The sequence below is a fragment of the Limanda limanda genome, chromosome 10 (genome assembly GCF_963576545.1).
Source record: "Limanda limanda chromosome 10, fLimLim1.1, whole genome shotgun sequence".
NCBI lineage: Eukaryota > Metazoa > Chordata > Actinopteri > Pleuronectiformes > Pleuronectidae > Limanda > Limanda limanda.
The window spans coordinates 11,768,397-11,791,722 of NC_083645.1; the positions used below are offsets into that span (position 1 = coordinate 11,768,397).

The window sequence follows — 23,326 nt, forward strand, 5'->3', positions numbered from 1 at the left end:
AGATGCTTTTTCTAACTTTATATAAATATTACTATTATTTTTACGTTGTGGTTTTGATCCACATTGATGTTAAAAGACGAGAAAAACCTCACAAACAAACGACACGTATAATGGAACGCTTGATCGTGGGTTTTATACTTGATACTGAAATAATCTCAGAGTTGTATTTCTGCAGCACAAACCTGAGACTACCGCATCAGATCTCGCGAGACTACCGAGCGTCATGTGACGGTCCCGTGACTGCACACGGAAGTAGAGCTTTCAGCAGTGACAACACACACAGGGCTCAACGCAAACACACACAGGGCTCAACGCAAACACACACTTCCCTTGTTTAATTCACTCACATCGTTCCCCAGCCTCCTCTCAGCCCAGACATGGACGCTTCCGTCAGAGCAGCTCCGGACGCCGCATCCGGACCGCCGCCATATTCACGACAGTAAGACAACGCTCCCTTCCTGTAGACACGCAGCTAGCATTAGCATTAGCCTAGCCTGTTATCCCTCTGTGTGTGTGAGCGCATCCCCCCACCGTGCTGCATCACACTCCCATTGACCCAAAGTTTACCGCAGACTTTTGTTTAATGTGGCGTCAGACTGAGACACAACATGGTCCCTCGCCCGGGGACACGTCCCCACATCAGTGGGACCGGGCTCCCGCTGTCTGCACCCTGACTGACTCCTGCACTTGTTCTCCTCCGCAGGAATGAGAGCTCCCTGGTGTCAGCCCTCAAGACTCTGCTGTTCTTCACCATCCTCATGGTCACGTTACCCATCGGACTGTACTTCGCTACCAAGGCCTACGTCTTCGAGGGTGAGCCCCCGGAACACTGGGTGTCTGTGTTCGCAGGCCGGGTTCTGTCCCCTGGTGTTTATTTAGTCTCACTGGTGATGCTTCCACAAGCTGCCCCCCCCCCCCCCCTCATCTTCCATTCACACTGGTCTGTGTCCCACATCAAAGTTTAGCATCATCACCAGATCCTGACCGATACCAGATCATTACTTTAGCCCAATGTTGAACCGAATATGGCAGAAAATTCCATTAGGGCTGCAACTAAAGATGAACCTGCAAATGAAAGGCTTAACTATGTGGCCTGTAGATTTCTAACAAGCAGTGGAGATAAAGCTGTTTTCCCAGAGTCCTGGTTAAAAATAAATCTAGAATTGTGTGACAATGAAGTGGTGAAGTTACGTGTTGCAGCTGAACACCGCTCACCTCACCATCACCTTCCAAACATGAAGGAGAACCTGTGGTAACCTTCAGTTTTCATAAAGACTCAAAGGGTGTCAAGAAACATGGCGGCCTCCATAGAGAGGACCACCCCCTGATGTAAATATCAAGTATTTCAATATAAAAGGATCATTCTAGGGTAAATAAAACAACAATTTGTATAATTTAGATGAGACACACTCGTGAAAACATCACTAGAATTATTTTATATTAAATTTCTGTCAATCGATCCCTCTCACTTAAATCGTACACACTGGACCTTTTAATTTGTCCGAACAGTTGATTTAGAAATTACGTAACATATCAATGATCAGAATATCTGCTGGATTACTTTTCTGTCAACTGTTTATTTGTTACAGTTTTAAATCCAGTTAGAACATATAATATTATATTTGCTTGTTAATGTGTGCATGGGAAATCTTACATCATAGTAAATGATCTCAAGTGATTCCCACATTTAGTTGACTCTGTGATATAGGTTTTAAATATCCCCATAAATGTTCCAAAATAATTATCAACCAACACACACTCAACTAGCACTTTATTTATTGAGAATTGTTTTCAATCGCGTTCATTCCTGAATGGCCACAATCTCAAAAAGGAAAGTTTGCAACATCCTGCTGGGTAAATTATAAATGATTAGTTTTGCTTTTCTTTCAGATATATGTTGGTAAATTGAATATCCTTACTTGGGTATTGGACTGTTGGTCGGACAAAATCTGACATTTTTAGTTGATTTGAGATATAATAAATGAGGGATATGTGAAAGTATTATTTATTTATTTTAATTTTTATCATGAATTATTTTTGCAACATTTTTTACACTCCATAGAAAAAAACGAAAAAAAGCTAATCAACTCATTGAGAAAATAATCAGCAGATTACTCATTGGTGACATTAATAGTTGCAGCCCCTTTTCCACAGCAGCTTTTATGACACAGTTGCCTCTTATGCGATAAGAACTACATTTTAAAACCAAAATCTGTTCCTGTAAAGCATGACCAAATGACTTTGCACACGAGAATGCAGCTGATAGTCACTGTCGCCTCCTCTTTCCCTCCTTTCCCAGGTTCCATGAAGATGTCGAGCTCTGACAGCTACTTCTACGCAGCCATTGTTGCCGTGCTCGCTGTGCATGTGGTTCTGGCCTTGTTTGTTTATGTGGCCTGGAACGAAGGCACACCTAAAGGGAAGGGCAAAGACGATTAAAGGCATGTCCTCGTGAGCTAGTACGCCCGGAGGAGACTGATAGACGTGGAAATTCACAACTCCCCGTCCTCCCTCTCCCCTCCTGCACTCTGGGCTCCAGCACCAAACATGACAACATCCACCAGCCTGACAGTCGGGCTCAGGTTTGAGCTCAGGCTTTGACCTGAGGTTAAAGCACCAATCGACTGTGTATTCCCAGGCGCAAGGAAGTAGAGGCTGTTGGTTATGTGTCTATTTTCTTTCCAGCAGCCTCGTTAGTTCTGCTTTTTGTTCAATGAAATGTTACTTTTGTTGACAGAGGACAGCCCATATTTTTAAAAGAGGTTTTCCTATAAGCTGCCATTTGGATAAGTGCTGTAAAGAGTTGGTCATGTTGGAGAACATCTTGGGCTTTTGTGCATGTATGAGGGATTTGATTCCACAAAACTCCGGAACATCCATTCTGTGAGAATCTGTGCTACTGAGTAAATCAGTCTGTCCTTCAATATCAGTTCTGATCTGCATCCATTTAAAAACGACTCTTAACTTCAACGTAATCCCCTAATGAGCTAAACTTTCATGCTGTATTTTTGAACAAACTCTTCATGTCTTGTCCTTAAAATAATCTGACTCATCTGTCCTCATAGAAGTGTGTTTCTTTCTCTTTTAATGTTTGTACTGTAGTGAAACGATATTTTTGGAACCTTGAATTGGGAATTTATTTCTAGATCAGACTATTTAAATTAATATTTTGTATCGAAGATGTTTGACGGTCTAGATGTCAAAGAAGTCAGTGTGATTGGGATGAGAATATCACTTAGATAAATGTGAAAAGATAATTGTAATATATTTGTTGTTTCAAATATTTTCAAAAGCTTCCTCCTGTTGTTTCATTAAAGCAAAATACAAATTATTTTGCGACGTGTTTCAACGTGTCAAAGTTACTCTCATTTTTTGTTACTGTAGATAAAAACTACATAATGATCTGAAACAGACAAAAAAAAATGTATTTGTAGTTGTACCTTGGCAGACTGTGCCTTTCTAGTTGTATGAAGTAAAATGTCATGGGCCCATTTCATTTAAATATACTACAATCAGCATTTTCATATTTAAAAATGTCCAATGATGAAATCTAGGTTGGAAAACCAAAAAAGTTTGAGTCTTTATCACACACACCTCATTTGAAAATTATTTTAAAATGAGGTGTGTGTGATAAAGAGGCCAAGACTTCCTTCACAATCTGTTGTGTTCGCCAAACCATGGGAGATCCATGTGTGCATGCACATTTATGCACATTTACTTATTTAAACACTTGGATCAATGTCACCTTGTATGTTTATTCAGTCAGATACAGTTCAGAGTTTATTGGACTTGTTGCAGCTTTTATCTCAGAGGGAGATTGAACTGCACTGACTAGCGATGACAAATCGATGTCTCCACTTATCCTCTTTCCATGCCCACTGTCCATAATGTGGCAAATATTTGATATGGACAGGAAAGAGAAGAATATTTCGCTCTCAAATTGATTGTCCTCATTTCAACTCTCTGCCTGGAAATCGAGATTAAAGTGTATAGAATCAATCCAGTCACCATAACAACACAAGTCTGCTGAGATGACAGCCTCAGCCACTTGTGCAGAGGGTCTCCGCTCTCACATGACGGCAGCAGACAGACAGCACGGTACGGAGGCCGAGAGGAGGAGTGACAGATGCCCACAGCCACAATGATCATCCCTGCCTCACAAACCAATGTCAGCAGCTGATTTCTGTTTGTTTCCCTCTGTGCTGCTGTGAGCCTCCAGTTCCCCACAGAGCAGCACCCACACTGAGGCGCTCTGCAGAGTGTGGTGCAGTCTGCATGGAGCTTAACAAGACTGGTGTTTGGTGATGAGGTGACAGGCCTGCGAGCAGTCAGTCTGATTCAGTCAGCAAACGTCAGAAATCTCCCAACCCACCCACCCATGTTTCCCTTTCGGCTGATATTTCACAAGCTCGCCCCCACAGCTTCACTAAGTTGGTGCAAGGGCATGCTTTGCTCCTGGCTCTTTGTCATTTATCACACATTAGCAGGTTGGGCACATGGTGTCAGTGTGATGAAAACAGGCCAGTGGACGCTGAACACTTTAACTTGAGTCAGGGATTGAATAAACACTAATGCAAAGCTCCTGGATGACTTTATTCTTAGTGTTGTGAAATGAATCCTGACTTGCAATCCACTCAGTAAGGAACAGTAAAGTAAAGTAAAGAAAAGTAAAGTAAAGTAAAGTAAAGTAAGGTAGTATTTGTAGTAGTAAGATAGAGATTCAAATTAAAATGGCATTGCAAAATGTCAAGTGTCTCGCTTGCATTTCCTTTGTCCAGCAGGTGGCGTGGCTGGCAGATGCACCCCCTCCGATGAGCATCGTTGACTCAGTGTTTGAGTCCTGGTGAAGGGAGAGGGCAGTAGAGTACTGTGCTGTAGCTGGTGGGAAACACGAAGCATCACTCCACAGGGAACACACTGAATAAAGTGAGGGAATAACTCATCTGGACACATTGAATTACATCCACAGAGGCTGAGCTTTATTGTGTGAGTCTGGGCTGGAGCTCAGAGGAGATGATCACCGGGTTCAGCTCTGGAAAGAATAACAGTGCTGAAGTGTCACATATCTGTCCCCAAAGCACATCATGTGCTTTTTAAAAAATAGGGACAATATATCAGTCTGTGTAAATTATGTGCAGGTCTCTAAGAAGATTTAAGGTAAGAATTCTTAATTGAAAGGAAAAGCATTTGGAAGATCCATTTAGAACACTTAAAGAATTGTGGTATCCCCATTTGTATTTGACAAAAAGATAAAGATAGAACATTTAGTTTAATTGAATCAAATAGAATGGCGCTCAAGCTGCACCAAATTTAACACACTCACGTACGTCAGTTACTAAAATGGGCCTTATATTTTAAGTGGGGGAGGTAAATATATATTTGGAGTTTACTTCAGTTGGTAGTCTGCATTTTAAGAAAAGAGCAGAGCTACATCAAAGTGTTTTGATGTAGCTCTGCTCTTTTCTTAAGATGTGCCACATTATTCAAAATAATGTGACAGATCTTTATATACAAATAAAAACAATGGCTGGAACATAATTTTCTTATGTCTGCCACAATACTTGTAATCACTTATTCCCCTGTGAAAATATGCAAGTGTCAGTGTGATGGACTGTATTAAGGTTTAAATTAGGGTTCAGCATCTTTTGCAGCTCTTTACACATTTTAAGTTCTAAACGAGTAAACAAATTGTACCACATTAATAAATCAAACTTGGATATATCAGGGAGAGTGTTGTTGTATTTTGATCTAAGTCAAGGATGATCAGAGAAAATTTTAACAACGCTACAGAGAGCAATATTCGGATGGCGTCCCCCCCGATCGGTCTGTGCACAGCTCCTTTCAAACAAAGTGCAGAAATCACCACGTTTGTATTGTCCAGGAGTGGCAGGTGATCATGGTGCTGGCACACTCTATGTTTCTAACACAGTATGTGTTCTATAACGGACCGAATCCACGATGCACGCACGGTTTGAAATCTTGGCCTGACACTAGAAGGATTTCATTTCAAAGTGCTGGAAATCAATCTCTACTCATAACTCATATCTATTCATCTGTCAGCATTTCTAAAACACATATAATCTTTGTCTCAAATAACATATACGTAATATACGTAACAAATAACAATCCTGACTGTTCTGTCTGCTTAGGCGATTATTTATTTTCTCAACTGACATGTTGGAGATTTGAAACATATTGTCTTTGGCACCACAACACACCGACATCGAGAACAGTGTGTCCAGACTACACTCGATCCTGTCGCAGCACATCAACACACTGCAGCTGAAGCAAACTGAACCCCTTTGTTTTTAATACATTAAAGTCAAATAAAAAAAAAAGAAAGAAAAATCATATTTGCTCTTCCCATACATTTACAGGAAATCAGGAACATACCGGTCCAAAGAGATGAGAGAGCTCCCTCATCATTAACATGCCGTGTCATTAATTTCAAGGTTTCCATAACAGTGTGCTGTGCTTTCCTGGAACAGATGAGTATGAGTCGTGTGTGTGTGTGTCTGTGTGGTTGAAGTGTTAGTGTGCATAGAAACTAAAGACTGAACCCACACCTGACCCATGTCTGAATGTCAGTGTTCAGTAAATTTCCATTTTCACTCTTTTAAAGCGGCTGCTTGCTGTTGAAGCTTTTTCGTGTGAATATGAAATGCAATATCAATACCAGTATGATCATGTTTACTTCTGAGTTAACCCTGATTTATTCCTCATCTCAGGAAAATTAGTTGTGACACATATTCCAGTGAAATAACCGCCCCCTCCTTCATTAAGACTAGGACAAAAGCACTGCTAACTTTGCAAATTTAAGACAGGTTTATTTCAAACAGTATTACAAACACGTTTGCCGCCAAGTGCTTTAGAGAAAACCAACGACACAAACGCAGATATAAACAAGGATAAACAAGACAATGTGCTTATAATTATGTATTTACTGCCTGTCACTATCAAAGGAGACAGTACAAATGTGGGAACTCCTGAGACCAGGGCAATTTATTCTGAGGCGGGTCCTGGAATAAGTTTACAGTGACTCCAGTGTCCAATGTGTTGTCAGGTATTGCACAATTCTTCACTTCACAAGTCGCAGCAAGTGAACAGTGCTGGATGGTGACTTCAGAAGAGTTAAAAGAAGTTATATTTAACTATCTGGTTTCCTTGAAAGGAGGGCAGGTCAGGGCCGAACACCTTTCTGTCCTGGATGCTGCTCTCCAAGTTCGGGCACATTCATCACACAATGAAAAGTAAGATAAGCTCGACATAAAGAACCTGAGCAGAAGGTATTTTCTGTTAGATTCTCAGTGACAATAACAAAGAGTGGAAAAATGTTACACAAACCAATTGAATTAAAAAAGAGCTTTATGTTTAATGCATACCAACTGAAATAAGGGCTTTGCCAAAAATGGTGTATCACAAACCATTTATGCAACAATGAGAAAGAAAAAATAAAAACAAGATCAAATGATTATAGGTCTCGGTTGATAGAAATGTTTTTGTTGAGCCACATCACAGCTTCTTTGTGTGCCCAGTAAATGTCACTCCCCTCACGAAGCTGGAATGAGTCAAACCTGTGCCATCTTAAAGAGGGAAGTCAGTCCAACATGTATGAATGTGTCCAGACAACATATGATCCTCTCACAACATTTTTAAGACCCCTGAGAGAAACATAAACCTTCTCATATCTTCAGATCATCTATTCTAGTCTTGCTGTTGCTGTGTTTGGCAATGCGGCCCGGCCGGGCCTGCGTCGGTGACCCAGGGGCTGATCCTGCTCCCTTCTTCCCTTTCAGGTCACATTCCTCTGGCTTGCTGCTGCTCCTCTCCACCGCTAGGTTGTCCTTATTCTGTTTATAAGCAGCCTTGCTGTGGTATGGGTGAAAGGACGAGTCTGTGCCCTCGGAAAGAGGGGAGAGGTTGTAGCTGGGCACTGGAGGGTAGGCAGGCTGGACTTGGTGGAAGTAGTCGTCGTAACTCGGTGCGAAGGGCACAGCGGTGTCTTCGGGTCCCTTGTGGGCTCTCCTACTCAGCTGTCTATTTCTCCTGAAGGTGATGCCCTGTTTGCACTTGGTGAAGCCCAGGTGATACATCTCTACGAGGTTGAGGAACAGAGACAAGCTGGCCACCGCCAGCATGAAGATGATGAAGATGGTTTTCTCAGTGGGCCGGGATATGTAGCAGTTTACCACATTGGGGCAGGGTGGTCTGCCACATGTGTACATGGGCTTCAGTTCAAATCCGTACAAGAGATACTGAGCCACAATGAAGCCCACCTCAAACAGGGTTTTAAAGATCACATTAAAAACATATGTGCGCAAAAGCTCCCCCTGCAGGCGCACTCTGCCCTCCTTGTCCTTCACCAGAGCCTTTTTGTGATGAACATCCACAATGAGGACCTGCTTGTCTGGGTTTTCAGCTTGTGCCCTCTCTATCTCCCTTTCTTTGTGCTTGTCCTCCATCCGCACCAGATGGAGGATGTGTCCCAGGTAGATCAGCGTAGGCGTGGACACGAAGATGATCTGCAGCACCCAGAAGCGGACGTGGGAGATGGGGAACGTGATGTCGTAGCACACGTTCTCACAACCGGGCTGCTTGGTGTCACAGGTGAAGCCCGACAGCTCGTCGCCCCACACTTTCTCTGTGGCCGCGCTGAGGATCAGGATGCGGAAGATGAAGAGGACGGTGAGCCACACTTTCCCCACCACGGTGGAGTGCTCCTGGGCTTTTTCCAGAAGCTTTGCCAGCAGGTTCCAGTCCCCCATGGCTGTGTGAGCTCAGACCTGCGCCTGTAGATGCATCAAAAGAAGAGATCAAACACAAAAGCACTTCATCTGATTCTTGACGTGTATAAAGAAGAACATCTACCCCATCACCAACATTAAACTCATATAGAGGTAAAAGTCAGCTTCAGCCATTTCCTCTATAGAATCTCTTACCAAGTTCAGCAGAGCTCAGGCCGAATGAGTCTCTTGGGAACAGAGTGACTAACCGACTGCCCTCCCGGCGGACCCTGCTGCCGAGCAGGTAGTGGCCTTTTCCACGTGGACTCAGAGAGAATTATATTTACTTTAGGAGCATATATATTTGGCAAGTGCAGATGGGGGGGGGGGGGGGCTGGGTTCCAGTCATGAGTCGGCGGCTCCCGGCCTTCACAACCTGAGCCCAGGCAACATGATCCACACGAACTGTGGTGGAAGTGACGATCAGAAACAGTTGAGTAATGCTGGTACTGTCAGCTCCTGTGACACATTATGTTAAAAATATATTCTGCAGCTGACGGATTTACTGTACAGTGGAGGGGCAGCAAATTCAGGGGAGGACACTGCGTGGGAAATTAAATTCCGAATAACTGCTGAAATGTGCAGGTGAACTCACAAGCTGCTGAAGATTTAGATCCAGTCTTTTGATGACTGGGTTAAAGGTTAAACTAAGGTCCTCTTTTCAATGGTAAACCTCCATTATTAGAATGATAATTTAATGAAACAAACTACAGCCTTTTACCACCACACGCTCCTTAAGTATATATTTAACTTTTTCCCCTGTAGACCTAAATCCCAAACTTTCACCCGGTCAAACCCACCTCGTCAGCTGACACATCCCGTGTGGTGAAGCATTACACGCCTGTGAGGGTCCATGAGGCCTCTCTGCCTCACTGACAGGCCTCAGTGCAGAGAACTGGGCTTCGGGCCCCCAGCAATGCCCTTGAATGGAAAGGAAAACGTGGTCTCCCGCTGGTCACAGCCACCGGCCAACAACCCACTGACTCAAGTCTTTCCGTCTTCAGATGCAGCTCAGACAGGAATCAGGATCCAGGCCCCGGGGTCTTCCACTGACCACAACACACACGTAGCCCCGCTGGATGCTCTCTCAACCATGTCTGCACCCACCCACACGCCGCGTGGTTAAATTTGGCTCAGGGCAAACTCTCTAATATAAACTATTAAAGCCACTCTACTCGCTCGCAAGAGTGAGCGACAGGGCAGATGGCCAATGGCTTTGTCTGGTAAGTTTGTCTGGCCACAAGTGCTCATGGGGCCTAAATATAGCACGAGGGTCTCTCCTATCATGGGGGGTGCACAGGGGGGCAGGGTATGATTTGGAGACGAGTAGCTGTTTGCATCCGCAGGTTTGAAATCACAGTGACGGGAAGGAGGGACGGCAGAGAGAAAGTTAAAGAAATGAGCAGTGACATGAGTCCCGGTTGTGGAAAACACTGCTGATATAATTACCAAGGAGATTATGTTTCATTTGTTTGTTTGTAAACAGGATTACGCTGAAACTACCGAGCGCATTTCCACGAAACTTGTAAGGATGTGACATGAGCCAGGAAGAGGACAGATTACATTTTAGCGCAGATCTTGAAAAAGGGACAGATCCAGGATTGTTTTTATTCACTTGCTCGACCATCGTGCGATGTTTTTTTTTTTTTTTTTTTGTACATACTTTTGAGGAAATGATGCAGCTTTTTCTTCCACAATGGAGATTATAATTTCATGATCAGATTGTCATGTTGGCTTAGTTATGAGGCTTGTTTTAATTTAGAGGGATTGATTGGCCTTGGTGGAGGTTATGTTTTATTTTGTTAGAAACAGATTACCCCCAATTTTAGAAGGATGTGATGTGTCAAGAAAGAACCAGTTAAATGTGGTGTGATCTGGATCAGGGGGCAGATCCAGGAACTCTTTTTCATTTTAATTAACGCTGATTTTAGTGGGATGTTTTCTTTGCTATCTGAGAATAATACATGGATCTTGAATGGAAAAAAAAAAGTCATGTGTAGGGGACTGATATTTATGAATGAAGAGTATACCATTCAGTGAAGAATATTAACACTTAATTATTTTATCAGTTCTCTACAACTCATTTGACAGAAACTGTAAAAAAGCTTAATCAGTTGTCTGAAGTTCATGTGTCAAATTATTCATTTATTTCTTTATATTACATTATGTACACACAGTATATAGTTCCAACCCCTATCCAATCTATCTGGATTGTTGACCCAGATGTAAACTGATAATGTGCATTTACAAATAAACATGAGGGTTTTTTACATTACAAAGTACACAAAAACAGGTTAACATACCAGCGTATGGGACATTACATTTTCAGGACCAAAGCGAAGCTGGATAATATACAATGCAGGGTAACATTAAAGAAAGCAGTTGCCAACTGTCAGAGTGATGGTCTCTGTTTTAAAAAGTAGGTCAACCTCAAACATTTATCAGAGCCAACTGGAGAAATAACTTAAAAATAGAAGCGGCGAGGAAGCGAGCGGGAATGTACAACTGCATACAAAATCAGAATCTATTGTAAAGAGAAAAAGCATGTACAGTAGTGGGATGTTCCATATTCCCTCAGTGACTCACCCAGCAGAAAAGGCATAATGAATATTTATAATTTGGTCGTTTCATCAAGTTAACATATTGTTAAACACTACTTGCTTTATACACATGGGACGAAGTCTTACTAACCCAAAATGAATTATGTACTCAAACCATCAGTGTTAAAAATTATGATGTAAAAAGGTTTGAGGAGAAAATTCTGAAATAATTTATTCTCCTTTTACATTGACCATTTAATATCCAATGGCAGTTTTCCATGATCTGACAATATTCATATCTTTGGTTTTCTAGCACCAACTGTTATTTTTTAGTTATATTATCATATTGCAAGGGTTAGTTTAGCACTTTAATCAAAGCATTCTACCACTGAGCTAAAGTTACGCTACTGCTCAAACAAGTTATTCACATAAATACTTTTCTCTTCAATACTTTTCACACAAGCTTTGACTGAAATAAATATGAAGCAGAACTTTTTTTTTTATCTAAATGAAAAAGTTGACTTTCCTATCCAGCATTGTAATGTTAACAGACAGCTCTACTTCCGTTTCAAGACAAAACCAATGTTTTTTTTGCACATTCTGTCCGAATTACTAGAAATTAGGCAACAAACATAATCGCGGGAACAAATAAAAGCAAGTTTTAATTATTTGTGTCCTTTTCTTTTTGTATTTTTGTTCTCTCCAGACAGACACTATTTTCCTTTCAATTTGCAGTATGCATTTAAACTCTATACATATCTTAAAAAAAAATCCTTAAAATAGTTAATTTGCCTTATTTTGTCGTCAAAACTGAATTTCTCCGTTCAAAGCAGCTTAATCGCATTGGAAGAATTTGAGAAATCTGTTGGATGGTGCGTCTGTGTGCTGGTGAGAAACCGATATCCTAAACTGGAGTCCGTTTCCGAACAGCAACATTTCGAACGCAAAAACGTAAATATTCATGTTAAACTTCTCACATCTATTTCGTGCCCGGGGTTCCTCTGCTGGGTTTGATTTTCCCATGTCATAGCTCATGAATGCAGCTAGTTTGGCAGCGACTTCGGGGGTCTAATCAGGACACAAACATGACACACCTGTGGGATTTCGTCAAATCCGCACATTAAAGTGAGAGCTGTCACGCAACTTTGACAAATATAAATGGAAGCATGATCCTCGTGGTCATGGTTTGTTTAGCTCAAGCAATCATTCCATCGTTGCAACTTGGCAGCTTTTCTTAATGAGATGAATTTAAGCTGCTGCGAAGGCCGGACAAAAACCTAACAAATCAAGGTAAGCTCCGGTAAAAGGTTGCCTATGACGTCAATGTTTGATTTGTAGAAAATCAGCTAGAACATGCAAAACCATTGGTGTTTTCCTTTAACCTTCACAACTGGCTCCAAGTAGTTTCGACAACTTCTAACAGCAACTAACGCGGAATGATACAATACATAAATAAATGTGGATTCAGATGATCAAATCTACATTGTGTGTGACATGACTGCAGAGCACCATGTCCCATTGGACATGTGTGATTACTGTTGGTAAGTTCGAAGGGAGACGGAAAGGCAAGAGTCTCAGAAGGCAGAGCACCGCTCACCCTTCTCACTCGGGCTCTTTTTGGTCACAGTGAACTTAGACTTGATAGAGTGGTCTGCTATCAGCTGATTGATTTCATTTTGCCTGTTAAACGACAATGTTGGACTGATCCAAGCGGTTTTGGACTCATCCTCAGAGCTGCAAAAGCACCTTTTGCAGGCCTTGCTCACGAGGTACACCACCTCGGCCAGATTAAGCAGCACGCACACCCCAGACACTGCCAGCATGAACACGGTGAATATTGTCTTTTCTGTCGGCCTGGAGACAAAACAGTCCACCGTGTTGGGGCAAGGGTACGAGTCACACTTCACTAAACGCACCATCTTGAAGCCAGGGTAGAGCAGGTAGAAGATGTAGAGAAAAGCCCCCTCGAAGATGATCCTGAAGATAATACTGATCATGTACGTCCACCACAAAGCTCCGGTGATTTCAAACTTCTGGCTCTTGACGTGCTCCAGCTCCTTGGGGCTGCAGCGGCCCGCCTTCTTCAGTATCTTCTTGTTGATGTGGCGTATGTGGGCCACATGCATGGCCACCAGCAGCGCAGGAGTGGAAACCAGGATGAGCTGGAGAGCCCACAGGCGAATGTGCGAGATGGGGAAGAACTGGTCGTAACACACGCTGTTGCAGCCGGGCTGCTGGGTGTTGCAAGTGAAGCCCGACTTCTCATCGCCCCAAACACTCTCCGCAGCGACCACCAGGACCAGGATACGGAAGATGAAGATAACCGACAGCCAAATGCGTCCGATGCCGGTCGAGTGCCTGTTTACGCCGCTGATCACGGCATAAAAGGTTCCCCAGTTCATTTTCGACTCCAGGTCTGCAGAAGATAAATATTCAGTTTAGGTTAAATAGAAATAAGCAAAGCAACTAACAAATATCAGAAGTCTTAAATTAGTTAAAAACATTATATCCATTGATATTTGCATAAAATCACATTGATAGGAATGGCTACTTATCATAAATTACTTGGTTAAGACCATCCACAAACAAATTGATAATTTAGTAAACATATAAAGGTTGTAACATTAATAGTTCCAGGTTTACCAGGCTCAGCCAGCAGTGCAAGCAGCGTAATCAGTGCCGGGTCCGAAGATAACCATTTTGATGTGCGACGTGAGCATCAAGCTGGATTTCGCAGAATAAGGAACAACTGACAAAAACTGCCGAGTAGGTACAGTCGGCTGTATAAAAGCAGAGGCGACGGCCTACTGCCGTGCCCCGTCACAGGACGCAGCAGGTCGAAGCCAATTGCGAAACATTTGGCGAACCACGTGATCGACTCATACCATATTAATACTGTTCTCCCAAACTGACCTACAGCCCAGTTGCAGACCGACTGACAGAGTGCCAGCAAATTTCTCCAGGGAACCAGCAAGACATCCAGCTCATTATGTGAGAGATCTCATTGTTTACAAGAACAGCTACAGAGCTCCTGATAAAAAAAAGAGCGATCACACTCCTACTACCACTCTAAAGGGTCATTATTATAATAATATCATGCCAAGTTATTTCTCGGGGTAAGGGGCAAGTCAGCATTAACTATCATAACAAACTGAGCTCACTGCACTGAATGTTAGTAGAACACAGTAGAATGAGAACATTTAATTTACCTTCAGCTGTGGTGGTACACAAAGATGTGTACAAATCAGGCGGAAATCAATGAAAATATTGTGTTTTTTAAGAAGCCAAAAGGCTGGACCGAGAACAGTGTGCGTTTGGAAAATGCTAATCATTCCTCCGCCACTAGCCACTGCCCTGCACCGTAGCAGTCATATGCTCTTATATAAACTATTTACATACAATGGCGGCCTTTATTGGGCTGCAACAAGACTCTTTAGAATTCAGATCAAACGCCTCGACTTCCACCCACCCCGGGCAAAAGAAGGAATCTGTGTGGACACAAAAGGCCTCAGCCTGCCACATTTTTGATTGTGCTTGGCAGAGCAGGGGAGTGAACAGAGCTTTTGACCTGAGCCACTGTCAGTGAGAGCAGAGTCATTCACAGATTCATCCAGAAAATACATGAGCTGCTGCAGCAAACACTAATGGAGACGAAGAAGAAAATACATACTTAATGACAGGAAGAGTTATATAAAACAAGATCTTATTCAAACAATTTAACTCTTTTATTTTTAGATGTTTAAGGTTTTTTTGTACTTTATAGAAACTGGGCATGCAAAAGTATTTCAAACAATATCCTATTAAATTCTAAATAGTTTACTATCAATATGAATATTGATTTAAATTGTTTGATATCCTTTTTTGAGCATTTGACAGATTTAGTGATGCAAAGTGGGACACAGTACAACAAATATCCATTTGAGTTAGAGATCACTTGCAGTTGTCTCTGTTGTGAAATACAAGTCTGCCCGTGAATGAGCCAAAACAATATACCGTAACAAATCAGCAACTGGACAATGATGGATGCAAACGCCCACAGTCCAATATAAACAGACATAATCTACTGATGTCAAATGATGACTTTTTAAATTGAGATTTCACTGTTTTCTCTGGTCAAACTCCTCCCTGCTGCAGTAGAAACAACTCTTTAGAGTGACAACAATCTGAAAACAAGTGAAAACACAATGTGGTCGTTTGTCATGTACTATCAGATGAACTATAGCGGCTCACTGTGCTATGAGCACTTCTGCGTCACTTCTGACAGATCTAGTGGGAGGGTTTGCGTGGCCTGGTAATTCTTTGAATGGACTAACCCTCATTTATATTCTCTCCGTGATACACTTGTCTACATAGAACATAGAGACATGGGCCGATGCAAATGGAGATATCACTTTATTACAGCCGCAGAAATACATATATTTATGTATACATATACAAATATTATATTTGCCAAGAACTCAACACTAATAACCAGGATAGGATTGCTACAATAATGATTATCATAAAAAGAAAAGGAAATAAGAAGGGCAGGGTAATCTGAGTGAACAGAGTGAAGTGGCATCTTCTTCTAGCTGGAATAAATCCAGACCTGAGACACATTTCCCTGATTTATGTAAAAAACTACGTCTATAAAAGGGGGATGATATTTTCAAACTACAACAATATGCACCACTTTTTGTCCCATGTCCCCAGACATATAAGAAAATATTCATTAATTCCCATTTTAGGAGTTGTCTTTTAAATAATTGATAGGAAAGTAACGAAGATGCTGTAACACAAATACAAGTTCAAATAATATAACAGAGCTTTACAGTCTTGCAACTTATACCTTATGAATTGCTTTATAAGACATAATACACAAGAAAGCTGATACATAATACCAAATGTGTGCCGATCTGCTCAATCAATTTTTTTATTGTTTAATTAAATATCCTCAAATTACCTGTCTACTGCAAAGTGCCGATCACAGCAGCTTGTCAAAGTTTTCCTAAAAGTAATTTATGCACATGGTCAGTAGAAGCTCGATGATTCATTTAAATCTCGCGTTTAAGAAGGATTATATATTTCTCAAGTGATTTTGTCTGCAGCAAAAACACAGGCTGGTTGTGAGACAGAGACTACCAGCGCTCACAGTAACTTCCTACTTTGAGTATAGCAGGAGATGAGGTATTTCTCCCAGTCAGAATCCTGTTTTCTGATTTTTCCTTTAACGGTGCCTAAGAGTGAAAAAAGAAAGAAATGTAATGAAAATGGAATGTGCTGCTATGGTCACACACACGTTATGTCACCTACTACCATACAGTATCCACACTGTAACTCCACTTACTTTTCAGGAGACCCACGTTCTTCTGCTTGCTGTGATTTGCATGTCCATTTTGGGCCAGTCTCAGGGACAACGATGCACTTCTCCTAAAACCAACAAATCAATTTGATCACAGTTAATGTTATACTTATATACACACACACACACACACACACACACGTTATAAAATGGCCAACCAGGCACACAGTAGACAAACACTTCATTCAGATAATTACATCAGTGGAACTGTGATACCCATTAGAATAAAATAATCTTGTTTGTTGCAGGAAATAAGATTTGATCCATTAATCATTTTACTAGTTTGCCATTTACAATTCTGTAACTCCACATTTACAATAAACTGATTGTGTTTCATTGTGAAGTACCTCATTGCTCCGAGCTTGCCCTTTTCCAGAAACAGCTCGACTGTAACTTTGGGCCCCTGCGGGTAGAAGCGGGCATAAAGTGTCCTGTTGTACACCATCATTTGGAACCAGCCCACTGACTCTTCAGACCAGTCCCTCCCATTCACAGGCATCACCTGGGGGGGCGGCAGGAAACAAGACACAGAATACCGTGAACTGAGATAATTCATTTCCTTTATCGCTGAGCAATAGATAAGGCTGTGACTAATCATGTGGACAAACGCCAATGATTGAGACTACACTCTCAGAGCGCTGTGTATTAACCATTTCCATCTATGCAAATCCTGAGAGAGATAATCTACACGCCTGTCGCAGAAAATCTTATCATGTTCATAAATGAGGGATCTGGGCTAGTTTACATGCATGCAGATGATTACGCAGCCAACTTGGGCAGGGAACAGCTTACATTTGCAAGTGAGACGTGTAAAGCCTGAAATGGAAGGACGGACATCTCTGGGTTCAGATCCTTTATGTTCCCCAGTGACAGGCAGGCGGTGTCACCGTGGTCCAGCCTCTTCACCTCCACGTTGATGGAGGTCTCACACCCAGCACCGGCAGTGGAGTTATTATCTTACATCCACAAGATGGAGAGAAAGGCAGGTTCAAAACACAGTAGGACATTTCCAAGTGGCTACATGCAGTCAAAGCGACACTGCTACCATCTAGAGGTATGCATTTGCAAAACCATTCCAAAAACAAAAACTCAACCCACCTCCACTTACTCCACATATCTTTGTCACCTGAGCCCTGCACCATTGTTCTCGCTTAGGGAACCAACCCATTACTTGGGTTCCAATGTCTGGAATGCAGTTCTGCTCGGCATATGAACTACTGGCTTTCCAGCTGCTGCAAATGAGAGAAAAATAATGACAACCAGAAACATGTGGATTATTAAAATGGGGGAGAACGAAAAAAAAATCTACAAAGAAAACTGTAATGAAAAAAAGGAACAAGTGGCCCTGTAGGTCCTGTAAATGTGATCAGGGAACAAGTGAGGGTTGCAAAAAAGCTGAGAAAAAGCAGTCAAGAGATTAGAATCCATGCTGAACGACTTACTCTGTAACAAGGGCCTGCAGCTTCGAGAGGGAGTCTGCGTGCTGGATGTAGAAGTTGCCTGGGCTGATAATATGAGACACCACAACTTCAGTCTCTTCAAACTTCTTGATCTGGAACTCGGGAATGGCAACAATGTTGATCGCTGGTGTTTCTGCGCCAGCGGACTTGTTCTCTCTCTCAGGTTCTGTGCACTGGAGAGTTTGGGTTTTCCACTGGATGTTTACACTAGAGTTCTCCACTTGAGCAGTTATATTTTGGCAGCCTTCTTTTTTCTCTGGGCTGCCATCCGAATGGGCTTGTTGCACCCCTGTGAAGATGTCTCCAATATCCCACAGTTCCGTCTTTGTTGCAATCACACACGTGTAGGTCAGAGAGCCGCTCGATTCCATTCGTTTTACTCTGAAGACAGGGGCTTGGTTTTCAATGTCTACACGCAATGTTTTCGGGGTTAGAGCTCTGACAAGATCGTCTGTCACAATATTTCTGAATTGGTAGCTCTGTGTTTTGATGGTAGGCGACGTTGACCGTGGTGAACCGGAGGCGTACATACTTTTGTTCCACTTCGTGACTGTGACCTCCAGTGCACCCGAGTTTTTGGCTTCGGCCCTGAGCAAGAGCTGCAGCTGAGCGGTTGTTTGCATTTGGTGTTGCACCTGGACATCGTCCTCCCGTCCCCACTTAATTAGTGGTGTCATTTTCATGGGTGTTGGCTTGCTGATTTCTGGAAATACAGCTTGTATTGGAGGTAGTAGCGGTGGTGATGGTCTCTCTGCATGGATCTCTGGGCTCTGAATAATGGCAGGTGGCAGAATCACATCATCAGGTTGGCTTTTCTCCTCATAAGTAACAGCTTGCTCTTTTTCTCCACCCTTTGAATTACAGGGCGAGCGCTTGGTCTGACCGGCCCTGATGTAGCCACTAGAGACGCTGTAAATCAAGTCATCCTCCCGGGCCGCTGCAGGCTGGGAGATGAGGACATGTTTCAGCTGCTGGAGGGACTGTGCGCCTCCAACCACCTGGACAGCTTTCGCTATGGAGCTCGCCAGGAGCACGTTCTGTAACACAGGCCCAAACTTAAGAACATCTGTCATCAGGACTCTCTTGTCTCCGAGTGGCTGCAGCCGGTTTGTTCTCACTCCGAACCCGACAGCCGGCTGAACACAGTCACGTGGCTCTGTAACGGTGACAGAAGCAGCAGGGCACAGTGGTTTGTTATGGAAATATACACTAAAGTTCCTAAATCACAATGCATTTGTTAATGTGTTAAATTTATCTTGAACATGAAAATCTACAATGACAGACTGGAAGCTAAAATTATATAACTAATTCTTGACTTACCAACTGTGAGATCCTTTAATAAAGCTGAGAGCCTGTCAAGAGCTTCACATTTTGAATCCAAAGCGTTAGAGAGATCACTGAACACACTGGTGGGAGAAGATGGATTCAAGAAACCTTGAAAGTCATCATAGGCCTGAAGGAAAGTGAAACACGCACAAGTCAAGATATAAAAAATACATTAATAACATATTTAAATACTATAAAATTTAGGTTAAAAAAATAGCCATTTTTTTTGATATACAGAAAACAAATCACTTGACGATTTAATAATTTACCCAAAAATGTCCTCAACCTTTACTACGATGCATCTGCTTAAGTTCACAGGATTAAATAAAATAAATAGGAAAATAAACATTTATCAATTAATTTGAAATATTGCTATTCAGTAATTATATATCATGAGTAGGGTTGCAAAGGAGCGGAAAGTTTCAGGTAAATTTCCGTAAACTTTCCATGGGAAGTTAAGCTCGGGAATTCTGAAAAATAAATAAATACGCAAATTAAACGCTGAGCAATAAAAACATCATTCAAAACTCTATTTTAAAGATGTATGGAAAGCAGCACACACTGCACATTGAATTTCAACCCTCCACTATGCGTTCTTCCATCACATGCACAGATAATTCCCAGCATCCTGCACACTGCAGCAGAGCTATTGAGGCCTGCTGTAGTGTGCAGGACTAGTCGGGTAAGTTTCGATGATATTACTGGGGAAAACATATTAGCATGCTTATTGAGGATTGTTTATCTGTTCATCTAGCCTATTTCCATTCATTTATCCATCAATTGTAAAATATTTTTACAGACGATTCCAATTGTTTGGCTAACTATTTATATCTCTGGCATTGCATTAGTGTTTTTTTACAAACTTTTTTCTCATCTTATTCTACAGAACAATACCACATGCACTATCTCAGGTGTGGAGACATTTCACCCCATCCAATGTAGAAGGAAAGGCTGTGTACATTCGCAAATACTGTGCAAAGACCTATGTTAAGAATGACAACGATGCAGAAGCAAGTGCCCAAAGTTTCCTCAGGGCTCAAATCAGCCTATGACAAAAAAAAATGTTTATATTTATGTCTGTATATGACAAGGTAAATACAGTTAGTATAAATCACCCACAACATTTCCAGTTTATTCCCGTTAATTCCCATGGAAAGTTTCCAACTTTGAATATTCCCGGAATTTTGCAACCCTAATCATGAGTAACATATCTATGCGGAGCTGCAGGTTTGACCATGCGAGCCTGTTAGCTAGCTGAGCTAATCCACAGGTAATGCTAACCTAAAGCCTAAAGTCAAACTCCTGAGGACTGCACCTTGTTGGTGAAGCTGCTCAGCTCTTCCTCCAGCGTCCTCCTGTTGTGCTCCAGCAGAAACAGCTTGTACATCAGCTGCACTTTGTGAGTGACAGTGATGGAGGAGTGAGGCTGACGGTGCTGGAGCTGCTGCTGCTGGGGAGGAGTCATGGTGTCTGGCCGCGGTCCGCCGGCTAACGGGAGCTAGCTAACGAGCTAACACGCTAATATGCTACTTGGAAACCTTATATATACAGTCTATGTTGTAAACCACGGTTCGAAGTTTCTGCGTGTGAAGAGTTCCAGCAGCGCGGGAACTAGTTTTCCTCGTCGTCTTTCCTCCTCTGTCGTCAGTGAGCGGCTTCCTGCTCCGTCTTCAGCCAACGGTGGAGGACGAGGAGCCACTGGCCGCCATGTTGAAACCACCTGCCCCTGTTCCGCTTCTAATGAGAGGTAAGACGTGGCGTCATGTTAATTATAATGTCTGTCTCTGTCCTCCATGACAGAATATCAGGACATCAATAGAATTAAAGACTAGTGTTCTTATATTTCCAGAATAAGGTTGGCAATATTACGAAAACATAAGTCGTACTGTGGGGAGAATAAAATCATTATTGAGAAGAAATTCATAATTTTCCAAGTCGCCTCATAATTCAACAAGAACAAACTAAACAAGTAAAAAGTTGATATTACGAGAATAAAGTTGTACTATGACAACATAACGCTGAACTGCTACAAGAATAAAGTCGTACTAATACGAGAATAAAGGCAAAAATTAACAAGAAAAAAGCCATAATATTTCAAGATTTACATCGTTATTTAACTGAAAGAATAATGTTACGAGAATAAATGTAATTGTAATACGACTTGTAATAAATATTACAGCTTTATCATAGAAAATTAGGAGTCTTTTCTCGTAACATTACAACTTTATTCTCAAAAAATTACAACTTTTTTCTGTTGGAGACTTAATTCTCCCAATAGTGTGACTTTTCCCCCCTTTCAGTGGACCTAATATTCTGTCATATTATTCACCTTATAATAGATCATAGATTACGTTTTAAAAGAGCCTTGCTGGATGTCTTTCAGCTGACGGGCCTTTATGGGCCTTTTACAGGGTGACCTCTCCCTGCTGGACTGTCAGGAGAATAATTTAGACACAAATCTGAGTGAAGGTTATGAGCTGGAGAGAAAATATGAGACCATCATGTCTTAATTATCCGAGAATTCACACAGCAAATTAGGTCTGATTCCTACAATAATGCGGCCAGGGACCTCTGTGGTCATGGATGGATTACTACAGGACACAGGCCTCGGGGAGCTGACCGGGACAGGGGGCCCCAAAACACTGTGTGAACATTTCTTGTTATAAAGCACATTTCCCCCCAATGAATAGAGCTTCACAGCAAATATAGGCTTCAATAATCCTAAATTGAAATGAGGAAATCCATTTGAATGTGTGTGGCAGCTCAGTAGCTCTCCTGTGGTATTTTGTACAGAGTCTTACAGTAAAATCAGACCCTGTTTTTTTGCAAGAGTGTGTTGGGAGAAGCAGCACAGTGCATTTGTAAATAAATCTACACACCCAGCTCAACATATTTCTAAACAACTGAACAACTGACAACTGGTGCAGAAAAAAGTCCTTTTATTAAGAAAAGAGTTTAGAGCAAACACAAAGGATTTTATTCTGGATCAAATATTATGTACAGTATGTGCTGAACAAGATATCACAGATGCAAGATAACATTCTCTTTCTAAAGAGATATTTTTATAGCATCAGGTTTAAATGGGCACGGATAACTTGTTTACTGGAAATACAGTTGCCCTGGAGGGGCAGACTGACAGTGATACACGCTTTCCATGTGCTAACAAACAAGCTGCTGCTGATATCTAAATACCAGCTACCATTAACCGCCAAGGAGAAGAATGAATACAATTTGCTACCTGCATTCCGATGGTTTTACACCTAATACTATACACACAGTGTTCTTTTCTCTGAGTGCTCTTTGTTTGAACTTGCCAAGCAGCTACTTGATCTGGTACCTAAATCTTGTGGGTGGGGCGACAGAGACGTTTCCTTCAGTTACATTGCTCAACAGCAAGCTTGATGGGCGTCCTGGCTGTTGTGATACTCATGCTGGGGTCACATGCCTGGCTCCAGCCACTGGACACAGTGCTTTCGGGCATAGGAATTTCAAAAGACGGCACTTTGCATCAGTGTAAAGCAGAAGGATGAGTCAGGAGGTAGATGGAGAGAATTGCTCAACAGGATATCCTGCAGCAGTCTTTTCTCCCTGTGGCACCCCAAGCTATACTTACTCAGACTGTAATAAAATCTCTCTCTGATAGCTTTTCATTTCACATTTAAACAGCAACATGTCATGAGGCTTTTACTCATTTTGTTTCACCAGACAGTCACCTCTCCCCATTGTCTGTGGATCAGCCGTGTGGGATCAAATTAAGTGTATTCATGTGTTCTTGGTTTAACCTCATGTTAACTATTATGTGTGACATAGAGGGGACTTATTTTCTTAAAGTAGTGGAGATAACAGATTCTGTCACATTTATTGAATAGGAACTGA

General features: G+C 41.9%; 3 protein-coding genes across 3 annotated transcripts; 1 reads left to right on the forward strand and 2 right to left on the reverse strand.

Annotated features, from left to right (window-relative positions):
- The first annotated feature begins 260 nt into the window (after window positions 1-260).
- vma21 (vacuolar ATPase assembly factor VMA21) lies at window positions 261-3,331 on the forward strand. Its single transcript, XM_061079897.1, has 3 exons — window positions 261-439; window positions 704-813; window positions 2,300-3,331. Exons 1-3 carry the CDS (start codon window positions 378-380, stop codon window positions 2,437-2,439), a joined length of 312 nt encoding a protein of 103 aa, XP_060935880.1. The 5' UTR covers window positions 261-377; the 3' UTR covers window positions 2,440-3,331.
- A 4,351-nt stretch (window positions 3,332-7,682) lies between these two features.
- LOC133011523 (gap junction alpha-3 protein-like) lies at window positions 7,683-8,765 on the reverse strand. The gene has a single exon (XM_061079254.1). The coding sequence runs from the start codon at window positions 8,763-8,765 to the stop codon at window positions 7,683-7,685; it is 1,083 nt and encodes a 360-aa protein (XP_060935237.1).
- A 4,132-nt stretch (window positions 8,766-12,897) lies between these two features.
- LOC133011841 (gap junction beta-1 protein-like) lies at window positions 12,898-14,035 on the reverse strand. Its single transcript, XM_061079755.1, has 2 exons — window positions 13,967-14,035; window positions 12,898-13,739 (listed from the first exon to the last, which is right to left on the reverse strand). The coding sequence occupies exon 2, from the start codon at window positions 13,723-13,725 to the stop codon at window positions 12,898-12,900; it is 828 nt and encodes a 275-aa protein (XP_060935738.1). The 5' UTR covers window positions 13,726-13,739; window positions 13,967-14,035.
- Between the last annotated feature and the right edge of the window lie 9,291 nt (window positions 14,036-23,326).

Bases quoted from the DNA above. Each gene is read 5' to 3' on its own strand.
- vma21 (XM_061079897.1), top strand. From the start codon at position 378: ATGGACGCTTCCGTCAGAGCAGCTCCGGACGCCGCATCCGGACCGCCG. The intron at 440-703 runs GTAAGACAACGC...TCTCCTCCGCAG, and splicing joins CCGCCGCCATATTCACGACA to GAATGAGAGCTCCCTGGTGT. The intron at 814-2,299 runs GTGAGCCCCCGG...CTCCTTTCCCAG, and splicing joins CAAGGCCTACGTCTTCGAGG to GTTCCATGAAGATGTCGAGC.
- LOC133011523 (XM_061079254.1), bottom strand. From the start codon at position 8,765: ATGGGGGACTGGAACCTGCTGGCAAAGCTTCTGGAAAAAGCCCAGGAG.
- LOC133011841 (XM_061079755.1), bottom strand. From the start codon at position 13,725: ATGAACTGGGGAACCTTTTATGCCGTGATCAGCGGCGTAAACAGGCAC.